General features: G+C 36.6%; 1 protein-coding gene across 2 annotated transcripts; it reads right to left on the reverse strand.

Moving 5' to 3' along the window:
• Nucleotides 1-816: 816 nt before the first annotated feature.
• LOC116254092 (putative GPI-anchored protein pfl2) lies at nucleotides 817-10,746 on the reverse strand. 2 transcript variants are annotated; one of them, XM_031629173.2, is made up of 11 exons: nucleotides 10,440-10,746; nucleotides 8,838-9,023; nucleotides 8,473-8,751; nucleotides 8,313-8,347; nucleotides 8,142-8,234; nucleotides 7,799-7,952; nucleotides 7,024-7,637; nucleotides 6,150-6,935; nucleotides 5,918-6,050; nucleotides 4,374-4,513; nucleotides 817-1,581 (listed from the first exon to the last, which is right to left on the reverse strand). In XM_031629173.2, the coding sequence occupies exons 1-10, from the start codon at nucleotides 10,588-10,590 to the stop codon at nucleotides 4,416-4,418; spliced, it is 2,529 nt and encodes an 842-aa protein (XP_031485033.1). In that variant the 5' UTR covers nucleotides 10,591-10,746; the 3' UTR covers nucleotides 817-1,581; nucleotides 4,374-4,415. The 2 variants fall into 2 exon arrangements, with proteins under 2 accessions (XP_031485033.1, XP_031485032.1); XM_031629172.2 differs by having other exon boundaries at nucleotides 4,374-4,519.
• Between the last annotated feature and the right edge of the window lie 6,951 nt (nucleotides 10,747-17,697).

A 17,697-nucleotide genomic window follows, 5' to 3' on the forward strand; every position in this document is an offset into this window, starting at 1 on the left:
ATCTCATGTGTTCTCTTACCGTGGAGCCTTATTACTGTGGAGCCTTATGAAGACAAACATTATATGAAAGCTAAGGCTGCAGATGTTAGGATTGTGACTTCATTTAATGTACTAAAATTCGACCGACGTCCATTATAGCCTTCTTTGTCATCTTTCCGAAGAACCTCTCTTATCATCTTCCACCACCCGTTGATTTTGAATCCAATCTTTTTCAAAATCTCTTAATCAGGGAAGATGTAAAGTGATTCACATTCAAATTCAGATCAATCCATTTCTTTCCAAATCAGCCCCAAGGGGAATAGTGTAACTGATGACCCAGGCCGGTAAAAGTTTAGTCATCAATTGCTACTCCTCTAAACTATATGGGTGTACCACATACCATAATCTCAAATAAGCCTTGAACTAGGCAACTTGAAGGGTTCAACTTCTTCAAGGTATCTCTCCAATCTCCAAATGAACCCCTCCACCCACCTCTCCCCCAGCCACCATCCAAAAAAAAAGTAATTTTCCAATATCATATTTGGGCTTGACTAAAATAAGATTCAAGATTCACATACAGTCATGTCAGATTTTTACAAATGGCGATGAATATTAGACTCATATTTCCATTTGATTATGAAACTATATCCAATTTGTATTCAGATAAAGGCATCTTTGATAGTTAAAGTCAGAAGGATAATCAGATGTGTCTGATCCATTTCCTCTTGTCGAACAAATAAAAAAGAAGTTTGATAAGGGTAGCATTTGAGAAACCACCACCTACATTGCGAGCCACTTACAGAAAGTCGAACTTGTTTCCTGTCATCACAGGTTACGTTTAAAGATGCTGAGAAAAATTAGCTTTATAAAGTTCACATTGTAAACAAGATCCTATAAAGTTATTACAACATACCAAAATAAGTTCCAGAACGTTTGGTGCTTGTGCTTGTAATCACTAGAATAATTTTTTTGCCTACATCAGGTCCCAGCTGTGTTCAATATAAAGGACCTTTGAAGTTAATGCCATTAAAAACCTGATACTGCCATAACCTCCTATGTCACATGGATAGAGCTGAATGTATGGATATGCAACCATTTTTATGAAATTTCAAAATGATTTCTGCATATCGATGTGACAACATCTGTAATTTGCACCTACTCCCACTTAAATGATTAGATGCTACAGCAAAAAAGCGAAGTACTAAACGAGTCTCACGATACACGAAAATTGAAACACTTTATTCTGCAGTTACAAGAGTTGTGCATCACTATATGCAAACTGAAAGGGCAGGTTTGTCTTCCAAAAGCTCTATCATATGGCTATTCAGCACCAGAGGTTTCTACTCCTCCTTGGAACAAATTTCCAGTTGGACTCTATGCATCTGATGAAATCGAAGGCAAGATTTGATCAAACCATCTCTGATGTCCCCATCATCTATACATCAACTGGCAAATGATTAGCAAAGACGGCATTTTTTTTTTCCCTTTGCACACCTATGTTTAATCCAATATGTGAACCCAATCATAGAAAGGATCCAATGCAAATTTTCCATTTGGATCTCAAATCATCTTGAGTCCTTCTCTCAGGGTTCAGGATGGGACCTGTAAAAGCAATTGAATTGTCATGGTTCACAGAGGAGATGAACAACCATTTCTCATAATCTCATTCCAGTAAATGTCCATCAGCTTTTCAGTCGATATGTGCATTACTTTTGCATGTACAGTCAAATGAAAATTAAACAAGAAACCAGCATTGAAAAGCTAATGCAAGAGATTCTTCCCTTTGAAGAAAGCAATTTCTAAGATTGCTGACTGCAGAGAGGAGAAAGTAGCTTCTAAAAAGTAACGAGTGCCCTATAAGTTTATATCTTCTGATGAAGTTGAGTGCTGCAGCAAGAATGCATAAGGCAGCCATAAAAAAATTGATCAAAAGGTTGTCTCTGCGATCAGATGGTTGTTTTTTTATTTTTATTTTGTTGATAAAAAACTATCACAAAAGGTTGCATTCCATTGCTAATTTGCTACAAAACAGTGGCCAAGCAACTGACCATTGCTAATGCATATTTTGCAACAGGTTTTAGCAACATAGAATAAAAAGAACTGCAGACAGAGGCAGTGGGCTGATTTCAATTAGAGAGAGAGAGAAAGAGAGGTGCACACAATTCTTACAGTTTATCAGTTTAATAATGAGAAATATTGAAAGAAACTGTCCTTGATATTTTCTACAATGATAACTAGAATCTATGAGTAGAAAATATCTGATTCTGCGACATATCTCAGATTTTTATGTTCATCTAGAATCCAATTCATATGTGGCTTATGCTTCCTCAAAAGTTTTTGTTATCATTTATATAGTGAAATACCATAATACTTATGAGCTATGACTTAGTTTATGATGAAAAGAATACAGACGTACAGTGGAGAACCGAGAACCTTTAAAAATCTACATACAAATAAACAAATAAATATAAGCATGTCCATATATCTATCTCATAAGAAGTTCCTATATTCTTTGTGCTCATGTAACTATGACTCTGATCTATCTAATATAAAAATTCGCTAGCAAAATGCAGAAAAATTTAAATTTCTTGAAACCATGAAAAGTGGGGAAGTAGAAACGCCTTAATGGTAAAACAAAGTTACAAAAGCCAAAAGGACATTAACCAGAAATATAGTATAGCTTCATGAAATATATTGTTATCCATCAATGAATATTTGTTCTTATCAGTCACATAAAATTTGGTATTGCAACAGCTTAAAATACTGAAGATTCAGATCAATGATTGACAAACAAAAAAGCAAATTTTTATTTTTGTTTCTTTTTGTCTTTTTGTATCTAGGACTGTGGGGGCATTTACAAACATAATATATCATCCATTTTACTCTTCTCTTTCTTCCTCTTCTTCATCAATTTCCAATTTCTCCTTGGAGATTTTCTTTTCTTCCTCAGTTGCTAAAAGTAAAATTCTGGAAAAAGAACCCATTGTATGGGAAATACTTCAAGAAGTTATGCAGGGGCATCCTGTATTGCTAAATAGAGCACCCACTTTGCATAGATTAGGCATACAGGTGTTCCAACCTATTTTAGTGGAGGGACGAGTTCTTTGTTTACATCCATTGGTTTGTAAGGGATTCAATGCAGACTTCCATGGAGATCAAATGGCTGTTCATGTACCTTTATCTTTGGAAGCCCAAACAGAAGCTCATTTACTTATGTTTTCTCATACGAATCTCTTCTCTCCAGCCATTGGGGATCCCATTTCGGTAGTCACTCAAGATATGCTTATGGTCTTCTACGCAGGTTAAGTGATGCATGACAAAGGACAGCTAGTTTACCAGAAAACTCAGTTCTGCTTCATCAGTCATGTTAAGGAAGTAAACTTAAGTCAATCATTGAAAAAAGAAATGAGAAATCATTTTGTGTCAATAAATTATACCCTGATACTGTTTCACATGTCAATTTCCAACATGAAACAAGTTTTTTCATAATAATAAACTAATCTTCCAGCACCAGTACATATTTAAGGTTTTGGGCTGCCATGACATTCACTTCAAGTAGTGCTGACAATTGTTTAACTGCAGTATTTGGGCCAGTAAGCATTTTCATGGCATGTACTCATAAATATTGTTTTCACGTGTTAAACAGCGAGGTTTTTCTCAGGTATAACATGACAGAGTTGCTTTTCTTGGGAAAATTTTGGCAAGTTTTTAAAAAATTAAAAAGGAAAAATCCTAAAAATAACATGTGAAAAATGGCAAAATAAAAATCTGGTAACCAAAAAATGTAAAAAAAAAACAAAAAATTTGAAAAAAACACAAAAAAATGAAAAAACACAAAAAGTGTGCTTTTTCACCTTTTGTCACTTTGGCATTTCCTATAAAAAAACATGTTTTTCCCCCTTTTCAGGTAAATTTTTTTCGTTCAAATAAAATGTACTTTCTATGACAATAGTACTAGTGATCCATGTCAGGATTCAAGGTCTTCAGTAGATGCCTCAACAAACTGTACACATCGAAAAGAAGAAAAACAGGAATATGCATCAATTCAACATATTAAGGTGATATATATTTACTGGAAATAAAACATTTCTGGAATGTCAATGATGTCACTGACTCACTGATGACTTCAAGAGTATCAATTTGAGGTTTGACCCATCATACAATTACCTACATCTTAAGTATATAGCTTAATAGATCATATGACACTAAAGGAGGAAAAGAAGGCATGTACATATCTCATATATTCAATAAATTTGGTGTTATATATTTCCAGGAATGACATTTGATGAACATTCAAGTGGTGTCACTGGTCACTTAAAGAGAGCATCATTTTTAGATTTGATGCATCATGCATAGACCTAGATGTGACATGAAACATTAAGTGGATGTCATACCTCACTAGAGAGAAATTTTGATGAAAGATGGAGAAAAGCTTTTCAATGAGCTTCCTTTGTAACACCTGAATCGTTAAAAGTTATATTGCTGCCTTCCACAGAATTGTGCACAAAAAGGTTCTCCTGACCCAGAAATTCAACTGCAGCTGGACAGCACTAACATGTAAGCATATCTGCAGTGTTATATCATTGTGATCACATTGATTTTACAACAACAGAAACTTCCTTTCTTAGGAAAACTCTAGATGCAGTGTTATATCATCGTCACAAAAACGCGTCTTATTCGAAAAAGACGTGTATAATATGCCAAAACACAGTCAGTCATATAAAACATGAAAAAAATGCATCTTTTTAAAAAAAAACACCAAAAGGTAAAAAAAGTGAAATATGATTTTTTATTTTTTTATAATTTTCAGAATTTATTAAATGTTTTAGATATTTTTTAAATTTGCTGAGATTTTCCTGACCGAGAAATTCTTCGCCGTATAATATCCGTACACGTTTTTTGTGACAATGAGAAAATGATAAGAAAATCCAAGAAAGCTTATTGTCTTCACACAAGTAGAAGAGAATGAAAAATTCATGCATGGAATTAGTCTGTAAACTAATGAATTTCAAAAATGTATATTTTCTTGCTAATAATAGTAATTATTGCAGTGTACCATGAGCTCTAGCCTTCCCAATGTCAAACAACCAATTCACAATTCAAGAAGATGCAAACCATGAAACTGTTGGATTATAACTATATGTTTCTTTCATTCTTCATTGCATCTACAATAGATCCTTCTTGTATACATTTATAAGATATTTTTTCTTGTATAATTTTATCTCATAAAGTAGGTAGTTTGACACTTTGACTATTGAAAATGGGGGTCCTTCTCTGTCTCCCTTAAGATAAAAAAAGGCATGAAACTTAAGCTTAGCACATACTAAAATGCATTTCTTAATTGTGAAATAATGGTGAACCAAGCATCCACCATCTTCATTAATTAGTTATGCAAGTAAATCCTTCCAACAGTGTAAATAAACATTCTAAAGATGTTTGCACTGGTCAAAGCAGTCATTTGTTGGCTAAATATCATGGTTCAGAACCCCAAATATATGAGAGAATGTGTGCTTGTGCATATGTGTATGTCTAACAAGGACACAAGACCATACCAATTTCTCTCTCTGATTGTAGATTGGCTTTACAACATCCATTACGTGTAGTATGCTTGATGGCCAATCGACTTTTTTCAGATTCAAGCTCGTCTTTAGTAGTACATGACTCTAAACGAAGTTTAATAAGAAAGGCATGAAACTTAAGCTTCGCACATACTAAATGAATTTCTTTATTGTGAAATAATGGTGAACCAAGCATGCACCATCTTCATTAATTAGTTATGCAAGTAAATCCTTCCAACAGTGTACATAAACACACTAAAGATGTTCACAATGGTCAAAGCAGTCATTTGTTGGCTAATTTTGTGGTTCAGAACCCCAAGTATGTGAGTGAATGTGTGGTTGTGCATATGTGTACGTCTAATAAGGACACAAGACCATACCAATTTCTCTCTCTGCTTGTAGATTGGCTTCACAACATCCATTACATATAGTATGTTTGCTGGCCAATCGACTTCTTCCAGATTCAAGCTCGCCTTTAGTAGTAGATGGCTCTAAACAAAGTTTTGTCAAGCCCTGCAAATAAAATTGCCTATTGAGAGTCATGATTCCATCCAAGCAGCTAATATAAACTGTTCATATAATAATAAATGGAGAAAGATGAGACAGCTTAACTTGTTCTAGGAGGACCTTCTCTGGACCAATTTCAAGTTTTATGTCACTGATGAGTCCCTTTAGATCCTCAGCATGGTCTTCCTCTAAAGAAATTTGACTGTTACCTTCAAAGAAAGACTCGTTTAAAACTAAATCATGTTGCTCAGCAACATTAAAGAGTGTGGCTTCACTAGCCAGCATGAAAGATGATGCTACTTTTTCATCATTATGATCATCACTTGGCCCACCATCGAATGTTTCTCTGTGTTTTCTAGCTGCGAAATCTAGTGAAACAGCTGCTTGAAGTTGAGATTCTTCAGATAGTGCAGACTGCTTTAGATCAGTTACATCACCCTGATTTTTTGCTTCCAAATCCCTAGCCTGAGTATGCTTTGCCAAGCTAATTGAATTTTCCATAACTTCTAAAGCATTAACCTGGGAATTCCTTTTGCTGCTTGCAATAGATGAAGGCTCCTCAATTTTTGAAGAGCAGGGCTTAGACTCCAAAAGTCTAGTGCATGTCATGGCCCGTGTTTTTGGCACCAAGGACCTTGTGTTTGGAGCAGAGAGATGAGGTGATGCAGATATGTCACAACTTGGTTGCAGCTTTCCGCTCTGCACTACAGTTCTTGCATCTGGAGGTTTATTTAATTTGGCTTTTGTACATTTATCAGAGCCACCAAGTCCAGGAGAATATCTACGCAGATTACTTTTAAATCCAGATTTATTATCCACATTCTTGCAGGAAGTATGAGCAACCAATGACCCAGATAACATGGACATGTTCTGTCCCTGTGGACTATTCGCCTGGAAATAAGATGAACAAATATTAATTAGTTCTATTGGAGATAGGATGTGATGTCAATGCATTTGTATCTTGTGGACAATAACTAACCACATCAAAGAATCCAATCTTTGGTGAGGGTCTTCGTAGGCCAGAAGGCTTGGTACAACCAACCAAAGAATGACTGCGTTGATTGCTTGAAAAATTTGCATGTTTTCTACTTGCAGAAGGAGAACTACCATTGGCTGATGACAAAGAGATATTTCCAGGAGAATCAAGATCACCACGGTATTTCTGAGAAACCGATAGCTTAGGGATTTTGGTGCCACTGGTAGAATTTGCGGACGGGGCACTAACTCCCACCACACCTTTCCACTTTTGTGATATCCCATATGTACATGTCGATGAAGATGAGTCTGATGACATACAATCGATAGAACTTACGGGGGACACACTTGGAGAAAGCTTGGCATGAGAACGAATGTATGCAGACAACGCAGCATTTTTTGACTCACTTTTAGTTCTTGCACCTTTAAGTGGCATATCTACACTTGAATTAGATGAAATGCTAGTTGATCCTTCAAGAGATGAAGCAGAACGTGATGGGAGAGTCTTCCCAGATCTTGGAGACTCTAATGAAGGCCTTGGTGAACGTTTAGCCACAGGAGTGACACTGTGTGAATCTCTTGAACCAAAAACATGGGTTGGTACCTTCATCTCTTTTCCTGCATAAATAAGCAATTTTATTAAAATATAATAAAATGCTGAGGCAGATATGCAAGTTCCATTAGTTTTCATCAAAGAGCTCTGAAAAAGAAAGCGTTGATCCATAAAAAAGAAAGCAATGGGTTTATAGAGTTGTTAGAAACAAGCAAAATTGCATTACCTGGAAAAACCTTTTGGGCATCCTTTTTGAGGGTTTTAGAAGGAACCACACTCTTCTTATTTGATGGAGTTAAGGCTGGAGGGTTACTACCCTTGGCCAAAACCTTGGCAGACTTGGTAGCTGATTTATTTTCCTCTCCACAGCTATTGGCAGGCTAGATTTACATAAGTTATTGAAAAGCAACAGTCAATTGCAAAAACAATGTACTTCTCTGAAATAAGGACTTAAAAAGTCAACGTGCTTTAGAAAGTGTACATCAATAAATTGCAATGAAGATGACTTAGCATTATTTCCTCAGGAAAATGAAAGCCATATAAATCAATATATTTGGGCATGCTACTACCTTTGCCAAGCAAGTAGTGACAATCTCTTTGGAGCATTTATCTGCCTTCTGTTTAGGAACAGCACGAGCTCTCAGGCTAGGTAATTTCTTCACCTGACAGATTACAAAGACTTGTCAACCCAAAAATATAAGACCAACTGAAAAGTAAAATGAAGAATACAAGGAACTTACTTCGGTATTAGCATCCAACTCTACCTTTGTTTCAACTGCAACCAAAGATCAAGACAGCTAGTAAGGATCTCAAGAAAAGATTGTCAGGGGGTGGGGGGGGAGGGAGGTATCACTCCAATCATCATATTAATGCATACCAAACTTAAGGAATCATACTTACGCTCAAAAACGTTTGTTTCCTTGATGGGGCATGAAGTTCTGACATTAAGCGTAGATGGCACATCAGAATCTTGGGTTATTCCATCTCCATGTGTTTCCTTTGAAGTCCGCATTTGCTCAAACAAATCAACTTCCAGATTTTTAAGTGCGCAGCTATCACTTTCTGTAGCAATACTCGACTCAGATGGCCTTTGGTCCTCTTCTTGAATTTCAGCCAAATGCAGTTCAGATCTCTTGAATGTCGTGTTCACGAAAGACAACTCTTCACAGTTAAGGACACCTAGGAAAAAAAAATGGAATTTGAGAAAAATGGTAGATCAAATCCCTGAACAAATAAATAAAGAGACAGGGATGAAGAAAGTATACCTTCATTTGTGAAGAACGCACTATCCCAAGCTAAACTTTGTCGCAAGTTGTACCTGCTAAGTTTCTGTGTTTTAGTTGATTCTGAGGATGCCCAACATATGGGTGATTGCCCACTAGCCTCTGTATTGCTTTCCTTCGGATTGAGAGGGCTAAAGCAACTCGCTTCATCCGAATTGTCTGATCTACCTGGCACGTTAACCCGCAAGAAATAATTCAAGGCATCTTGAACAAGAACATTAGTGCAGAACAAAAAACATACACTCGCACATGCAAACTTAAGCATAACACTCGAGAAGTGGATTCCTCTTATTCATATACCTGCCAATGAGTGAACCATGTTTTTATTATGTAAGTGAAATAAACCGAGCAAAGAATGGTGTCAAAAGCACACTAGACTAGACGGTAAGAAGTTAGATGAATGCAGGCCTTCCCGGTGGTGTCTAGGCAACCTGCACATATGGTAGTGACACATGCATTTCATGAAAATCGTGAGGCCCATTGCCACAAGCGTCCAGAAACGTTATTAAATCATACAGCTTTTCCAGATCAATTCCAAAGGTGTAATGCAAGCAACAACAAAAAATCCCAGAAAAGGCTTGCAAGGTATGACGTACCTCAAAACAGAGAATCAACTTTTTTCTAGTTGAACCACCAGACCTGCCATTCCAAGTAGGATTGTCTCCCCACCCCGACTTAGAGGAATCCTCATGGTTCTGGATCCAATTAAAGAAAGTGCAAAGAGAATCCTTCATATACAGAGACCTCTTGCAATGGCCTCTCCTATGCAGGACATGATCCCCCATGGCTTAATATTTTAAGAAACTTCTGGTATTCCATAGTTGATAAAAGATTTTTGTGTCAATAATGTGGATTAGGGTTGAAAATGGGGAGCACAGGGGAATACTGATACTGCAATGGATGGTGAAAACAAAAGCACTTGGCATTGGTGTCTCCTCTTCCTGATCCACCACTTCCTCTCACACGACTTTATAATAAAAAGGTTCCACAATTATCAAGTCATGGCCATCAATTTAATTAGCCAGAATCATTTCGCCACAACTAATCGACTTTCCACAAAGATACCCTGGCACCACTACCCTTACTACTATCAGGAAAACCACAAAATTAGAGAATCAACAGGAGTCATGTTTGCACAATCTTTCTCCTTATAACAGCCAAACGAGTCTTGGAGCGGACTCTCTCATGAAATAAATCCAACAAAAGGAGTAATCTCTCAAGAAAGAAAATTCGACAAAAGCCAGAGTCTATCGAAGCTTGAATTACACGGAACCTAGAAATCGATGAAAATCTCGACTCCCTTAAACTACCATCGATCCGTGGGCGATGCTCTCGAAATCCTGGAACCAAATCCGAAGACGGCAGCGACGATTTCGATTTCCATGAATCAGCATCCCCATGTCACGTAGAAACAAGAAACACAGGGAAAAAGAAAGAACAAAACTGTCTGATCATCTCACTCATCAAATTCAAGAAGCCAAGGTGCAAAATCGAACATAAAGGAATCGCAAACAAGCATAATTCGCAGAAAATGAGGGTTTGATCCGTTTATGGAAGGCGAAAAAAAATGAATAACGACGTTACCGAAAGGCACAGAGAAGACGAAACCAGAGGAAGGGGATGAGATGAGGCTGTCATCCTCGGAGGAGACATCGATCAGCGAGAGCTTCTCCATCTCCATCCTCCTTTTCCCCTCCTGAACCAGAACCTGCTGCCTCAATCCGCGGGCATCCATCGTCTTCGTGGGTAATCCGATCCCGTGGGAAACTACTTCCGACAACTCCCCATCGGCGAAGGGCCGGAATAGACGAAGAGTGGGCGTCGAGATCGTGAATCCGCCTCGGAAACGGCAAGAGAAGCCCCGGCGGAACGGCTGCAAACAGGGTGTCTATTCAACGGCATCGGACAATTAATGGAGCGTCGCTTCTAGAGAGATATTCAAAACCGAGAGAGAAAGAGCGGGAAAGCGAAAAGAGGATTAAATTTGGAAATTTTAGGAAAGAAAACACCCGGGGAAAAGATAAAAGCTTAAATTATTGAGGTTTTCTAGAAAATTTTCCTCTGTAGCCCACCTATATTCGGAGCGCGTCTAAAATCACATATAAAATTAAAAATATTAAGGAATCGTGCTCTTTATATATTATCTATAAATGTTTTGTATAATTGAAATTATTTTAGGGGGCTTTGATAGTAAGCCCAAATCTCATATATGAGGGGATTTAAGATCATTGGGAATATCAAGTCTGCAGATCTATTGGGTATTTGATGGGACCCGAATTGTATGATTAAAATTTACATTTTTAATGAAATGGGAATTTACATTATCAAACAAAAAACTTTGATTTTAGAATTATAGGCTCGGTTTTTAATCAAAATTCTGTTGTGATTTTGTCGAAGGGGTGGCATTATGATTCCATAATTTTAATTCATCAACTTTAGAATTTCAATTCATACTTATCAAACATGTCATTTTCGGTTCTAGAATCAAAACTCCAAACTATCAAACACAAAGAAAAACCCAAACAGGAATTTTCATTTCAATTCTAGCTTAAAATGGAATTTTGTTTCTATAATTTTCACTACAGAGTCAAAATTCAAGATTGTCAAACACCACTTTAAGGTCAGATCCATCTCCCATTCAACCTTAAATCTAGGTTTTGATCGTAAACTAAAGATATTAAATCCTCTTTTTATAGTAGTAAAATCCGTTGAACATAAAAGTTAAACCGTCTCAATGGGCATATCGTAACTGGTGGGGACAGGAAAATGTAAATTGACAAGTCTTGTGAGCGTTATGTTTTGTGTATTAAGTGGTAGAGCACGATATCTAAGTTAAACGAGTCGAGTTCGAGCTTCACTACTAACTCGAGTTTGTAAATTGAGTCAAGTAAGAGTTGTATGTACTAGAGTTTGAGCTCGACTCATAAGTTAAATAAGTTGTTAACCTCTGGCTTTGCTAAAAATACATGAAGTTAAACTATAACCAAGCTTTATCACTCTAAGCTTAATTTTTTTTTTATTGTAAAAGAATGCTTGTTCGAAAAATTAAATGTAGCTGAAATTTGAAGCTGAAAGTATTGTTCACACTTCATTCGCGATAAAAGGTTAGGTGTTTTGGGCGCGAATAGGTGGATCAGTTACATATTCAGAGCTTGAAATCACCAAAGTAAATGTGTTTTAAAGAGAAAAATCACCCCTTATAAGGGTAAAAATGAAATCAATAAATTTACTTTTTTACTTGACTTGAGCCAGCGCTGTAAGAAGAGAAGGCATGTAGATCCAGCTATTAACTTAATCGGTTGTGAATCATGAAAAATTAACGTTATATTTGTTTTAAAAGAAGGGGAAATATCAAAATAATTCATAAAAAAAAAAAATCCTTAAAACAATTAAAAATAATTTTAAAATGAGCACTGGGTGACACATGGCGGCCTTGTGTTCGGCCAATGAATTGAATCGGTTTGGCACCAATTCAAGACTCAAATCGGCCGAGTCAGGCCGATTCAAACAACACCAACACATAAGAAAGGACAATTTTGATTCATCCTCACTAAACATCAAGTTTAAGTCCAGCTACATGTAGTTGATCACCAAAACATATAAACACAGCTACAGACTCATACATACTTGATTATCAATATGGCTTTCAAAAAATGTCATTTAACTAATCACAAACATGAAGTTCAAAGTGAAGTAGGAAGTAGACCCAAAAAATGTTGATGCATCAAGGTTCACTATGACTGCCAGATACTACATGATCATGAAAATAATGCTGGACAATTGGACTTGTTGTATAGAAATGACATGAAAAGAAGTCTTGAAAAGTGGGTACAGAAAGATTTGAAACAAGTTTTTCTTCTTTGTCAGTACTTGCTGAAATTTTTTTTGGGAAAGGAATCATAGTCTCTGCAAGAATATTTGGTGATAGGAATCAGGAATATTTGTTGTTGGATGGCGACCAACTTTTCTTTTGGTTTTACTCGGCAAGGAACCTGGAGTCGCGTTATCGAAGAACGAAGCTGGTTATATGCACATCTCTGTGAACAAAAAATTGGTGCAAAGGAATAGAAATAACCAAAATAATTCTATTAAAATTAAAAAAAAAACTTTTTAAAAGGTAAAAAAGGATTGTGAAAAAGTTTTAAAAAAAAAAGTACCCATTACTTTGCATGGGATGCATCCATGGGTGACATAGGTTGGCATGGACACTTTGCATGGCCTACATGACATGACACCATATGCATAACAAGTTAGCATCATAGACCTGATGCATGTGAGTTAACTAGTTATTTGAATGCATGAATATTATATGCATGATCAGACGTATGTTAGAATCTTAGTTGATTTTTATTAATGCAATCTCAAGTAATTAAGGTAAGTGTTTAGGAATTAGGTGACACATCATATATACACCAGTAGGGTGCAACCAGGGGAAAGGGGGCGCCTGGGCCATGGTCCGGGTGAGCGCATGATTTTTTTTTTTTTACATTGAAAAAATCAAATTTTTTTAGTTTGGCCCGACCCGCAGACTATTTGGCTCGTCCCTGAAAAAAATCCTAGCTCCGCCCTTAAGTGCAACCACTGGGGTATACGGACTTCCTTATGGAGGCATTTGATTACTTCGCATTTGAAATCCATGGATTTGAAGTAGACATGACATGACATAATTTTGTTGATGTAATAAAAGATTTATGATGAGATCTATGGTTCATCAAACTAAGGATCTTACATCAGATCCACGCTTAAAATCCTTATTTCATTTCTTTGCTGCATTGAGAAAAATGGGATTTAAGATCAGATGGGAGAGTTTATGCATGCATTGGCTATTCCATAAATTCATTAGTTAAGATCAGAAAGTCCAATCCATGGTATAACTTAATTTCCTAACTAAATAAAACATAATCCACGGTAGAATCCAAAATTATCTGACCTAAAAATTAGAAAACAGAAAAAATAATTAAAAGCAAAATCGAGTACATAATTCATGCCATCTATCATGGAGGATGACCTCCATATGGCCGATTTCCATGGTTGTCCACCGGATTCTTGTAAGAACTCCAGCAATGCATATGAAATCCATAACGAAAACTTCATATGCGCTGCATGATGTGAAGCAACAATTTGATACAACGTAGAAGTGATTAAGTAAATATAAAACATCATCGAAATTGATTATGGAGCATGCATGCTGGATGCATGAAACAACAGAAAATCTAGATACGAAAATCAGTCAACTAGATGCAAAGGAAGAAATCGCCGGGTTGCAGAGCTAACCTTTGCTGACTACTTCATGCATAGATCTAGAATCTGAAGACGAAACCATTCATTCCAGCATCAAAAACGAATAAAAATCACTCCGTTAATTTACTGCTGCAGAACAAAACTAGGCCTGCGCGTCGGGCAGAGCCACCACTGGGCCGGTAAAAACCTGGCCAGGGCCGGGCCCGTTTAGATGAAAAAAATAATTTTTTTTTTAAATTTTTTTGTTTTAATAATATATATTTATTATTATTAATTATATTTTATATTTAAATAAATTATTTCATAATTAAAAATTATTTTTAAATTTTAAATAGGTCAGGCCGGGCCTGGGCCGAGACCTGGGCTATCAGGCCGGGCCCGGCACGATGCCCACCCTTAAACAAAACTGCCAGCAAAAACCGCTAGAAAGTATAAGAAAAATTACATTAAGGGCATGAAATTTCTTGCAAAAGTACATCTGTTCACATAAAAGAGACAAGTTTTTGGTAACAAAAAATAAAAAAAAATTGAAATGACTATAAAGGACATGATTTTTTTTTAAATACAAAAATATCTCTCTTACTCTTACTGCATACGTAAGTTATGTGCACACAAAAACACCCACACAACCTTTACTACTTGAAACAAGGAACCATCTATGGGCAATCTCTCTTGAAGGACTGTCCACATTTTTAACAAAGCTCTTCAATAAACTTTTGAATAGTGGCTCCAAAACATTCGAGAAAATTGAGAAAAGAACTCGAGAAGACTTTAATTTCTCAATAACAAGGTGCTTCGCATTTCAATGAAACTTTATCTCCAAAACTCCTGCTTTGGATATTCATCATGAGTTGGGTTTTGGATCTGAGGTCTGGATCCGTGACCTGGTTCACTTGACCTCTTGGATCTGGATCTCTATCTACATCAATTTCGCTCCAAATTAAGCACTAAAGAGTTAATATATCCTGCATTATAGGCCTCACATATAAATTTCTGGTAACACATAAAATAACATAAACACGACTTTAACAAGGTAGAATGCATGAAAAATAAGCTGACAAGATGGTGCATTTTATGCATCATCAGTCAACAAATTGGTGGGCCACAGGAGGAGAACCTCTTTGGTGCGAGGCAGGGGCGGAGCCAAGATTTTTTTTAGAGGCGGGTCGACAGTCCAACCTTTGAATCTGTGTAGGGCCAAATTGAATTCAACTCTAAAAAATACATTACGCACTTAAAAAATTATATTTTTTTAATGTAAAATATTTTTTTTTTCATTTGACAGGATGGGGCCATGGCCTAGGCGGGCCCCCCCTTCCCTCCGCCCCTGGTGCGAGGCCCTTTTAAGCTGGAAGGCTGCCGTACCTATGTCAACATGCCCACACGGGTGTGGCAACACATTTAGACATGGCAAATTTGGAATGAACATGTTTTATTTGTAGAATTTTGTATATTTTTTGTAGAATTTTGAATTTTTTCGTGGTCTTTTCCATTTTCTTTTAGAAGTTTCCATATTTTTGTAGAATTTTTGTATGCATATATACCTTGTCATATCTCAATACTCATAATTTTTAAAATTACCATATCTGTATTAATATATTCATGTACTCATATCCATACTAAGTAATAGCCGATGAACTCCTTCTTTGTTGGGACTCGTTTAGGTGGGATTAGGCCTCGGAAGTCGGGCCGGATCGCCGCCGGTACGGGCTCTGGTCCGGGTACATTTTTTAGATTATTGGGCATTAGCCCGTTGTGCCCAACCCAACCCGACGTCATCATAACGAGCCGAGCCGGGTCCGGGTTAACCTAACTGGCCGTTGGAGCTCGTTAGGGCTTGTAGTTTTTGTGATTTCTCAGTTACCTTACCTTCATGATATCAATGTTTATCAGTTAAAAAAGGGGCCGGGTAGCGGGCCAGCCGGATCCAAATTTGGTTTTTATCGGCGTTTCAAAATCGGGCCGGGCCTTACATGCATGTTTGTTTATGTTACTATGGAGTCGACTATCAGATTAATTGTTATGGCCTTTTGTGTTGTTCCATGCATGTTTGGTTTTTTTTTTTTTGTAATTAATATTTCATAGCAATACGAGCAAGGAAGAGTGCTCACATCCCAACAGCCTTACATCGGAACCTGTAAAATCAAATTCATACTTTGAACACATGATTTTATGTGACAATCAATGTCATGAAAAGCGTACGGCCACTTCTTACAAATATATATAATTATATGGACGGATGTGATAAGATTATAATCTGAGGTTCTTATTCATGTATTTTCAACGTCATATATATATAAAGTTTGTAAAAACTAGACAGGTAGGTGATTCTTTGATTTTGATTTTTAAAATATTTTTTTTTTCAATCTAACCTTATTGATATGGTCTTAAAGAATAGGTTAAGTTGTATGAGCATTTTTCATTAGAACAACTTGAATGCATGTTTATATCAAAATAGTCTTTATAAATATATTAAGATGTTTATATTGTATTTAAAATAGTTTTTGGACAAAAAAAAATCAGTAGGTCTAGTTTTAATCCTGATCTAAGTGCTTAGTTTTTACCAACTTTTATATATATATATTTATATTCAACCTTGGAAGAATGAAAAAGTCAGGAGCATGTGCACTGGCTGTGGTTCAGAACTCTGCGGGACCGTTGGTGATCAGGTGGGAGCACAGTTGCTTTTTTGACTCGCAGTGACAACGGAACTCGTTCGTGTGTGATCATGGACTGTACTGCTGGGAGTCCTTTATAGCATGCTAGGGCCGATGACAGTGGAAGAGGACGCGCTTTTGAACCCTTCGTCTCTCTCTTTCTTTGTCGTCGAAGTGGATTGGCTGCTTCAGCTCCACGACAAAGGCAAAAAACAAGATGAGTTTTCATCAGAGGCCTCATGCTTTCTGTTTTCTTAATACATGCCTTTTTTTCACCACCAACTTCATAAAGCAGCCTCCACTTAAATCATTAAATATTAGATGTGGAAAAATTATTTGTTTCAACATTGTAAGTTTAAAGGCGTTTTTTGATGAATGTTCGTATGAAAAGAAAGCATGTCATAATTCTCACAGCACAATGGTAAGGGCCAGACCCTTTTTTGACAGTTGCTAGTAAAATTAAGGCTTACAATTTCTCTCTCTATCTCTCTCTCTCTCTCTCTATATATATATATATATATATAAATTTAGAACCAAATTAGAATGTAAAAGTCGGCCCAAATCAGAATCAAGATCTAAATAATACTCAATGGGTAGGGATAAAACTCAACCTAATTAAGTAAACCAAGTCAGAGCTGGGTTGGTGTTGAGATTGGTTTGAGACTGAAAGGCACATGTTCTACTTTCATGCCAAATCTTAATCTGGAATCGAATGCAAGTGGTGAGTAATCAAACACAGATCTACAAAGATAATTATTTGGCAAGCTGAGCATGAAGTTGAATCCTCATGCTTTCACTACTTGGCTTCTTGGGGTTGTATCTTTTGTTGGCTCATCATTTGATTCATACTTAGTTCAGTTAACACTTTCCACTTGATGCCACCAAGAAATCCCAGATGTCTTAGCCTTCTGATTTGATAAAGTTCAGTTATTATCGTTGTTGTT

This window comes from Nymphaea colorata, chromosome 5 (assembly GCF_008831285.2).
Source record: "Nymphaea colorata isolate Beijing-Zhang1983 chromosome 5, ASM883128v2, whole genome shotgun sequence".
NCBI lineage: Eukaryota > Viridiplantae > Streptophyta > Magnoliopsida > Nymphaeales > Nymphaeaceae > Nymphaea > Nymphaea colorata.

Bases quoted from the DNA above. Each gene is read 5' to 3' on its own strand.
- LOC116254092 (XM_031629172.2), bottom strand. From the start codon at position 10,590: ATGGATGCCCGCGGATTGAGGCAGCAGGTTCTGGTTCAGGAGGGGAAA. The intron at 8,235-8,312 runs GTAAGTTCCTTG...GTAATCTGTCAG, and splicing joins AGTTGGATGCTAATACCGAA to GTGAAGAAATTACCTAGCCT. The intron at 6,936-7,023 runs GTTAGTTATTGT...TCTTATTTCCAG, and splicing joins AGATTGGATTCTTTGATGTG to GCGAATAGTCCACAGGGACA.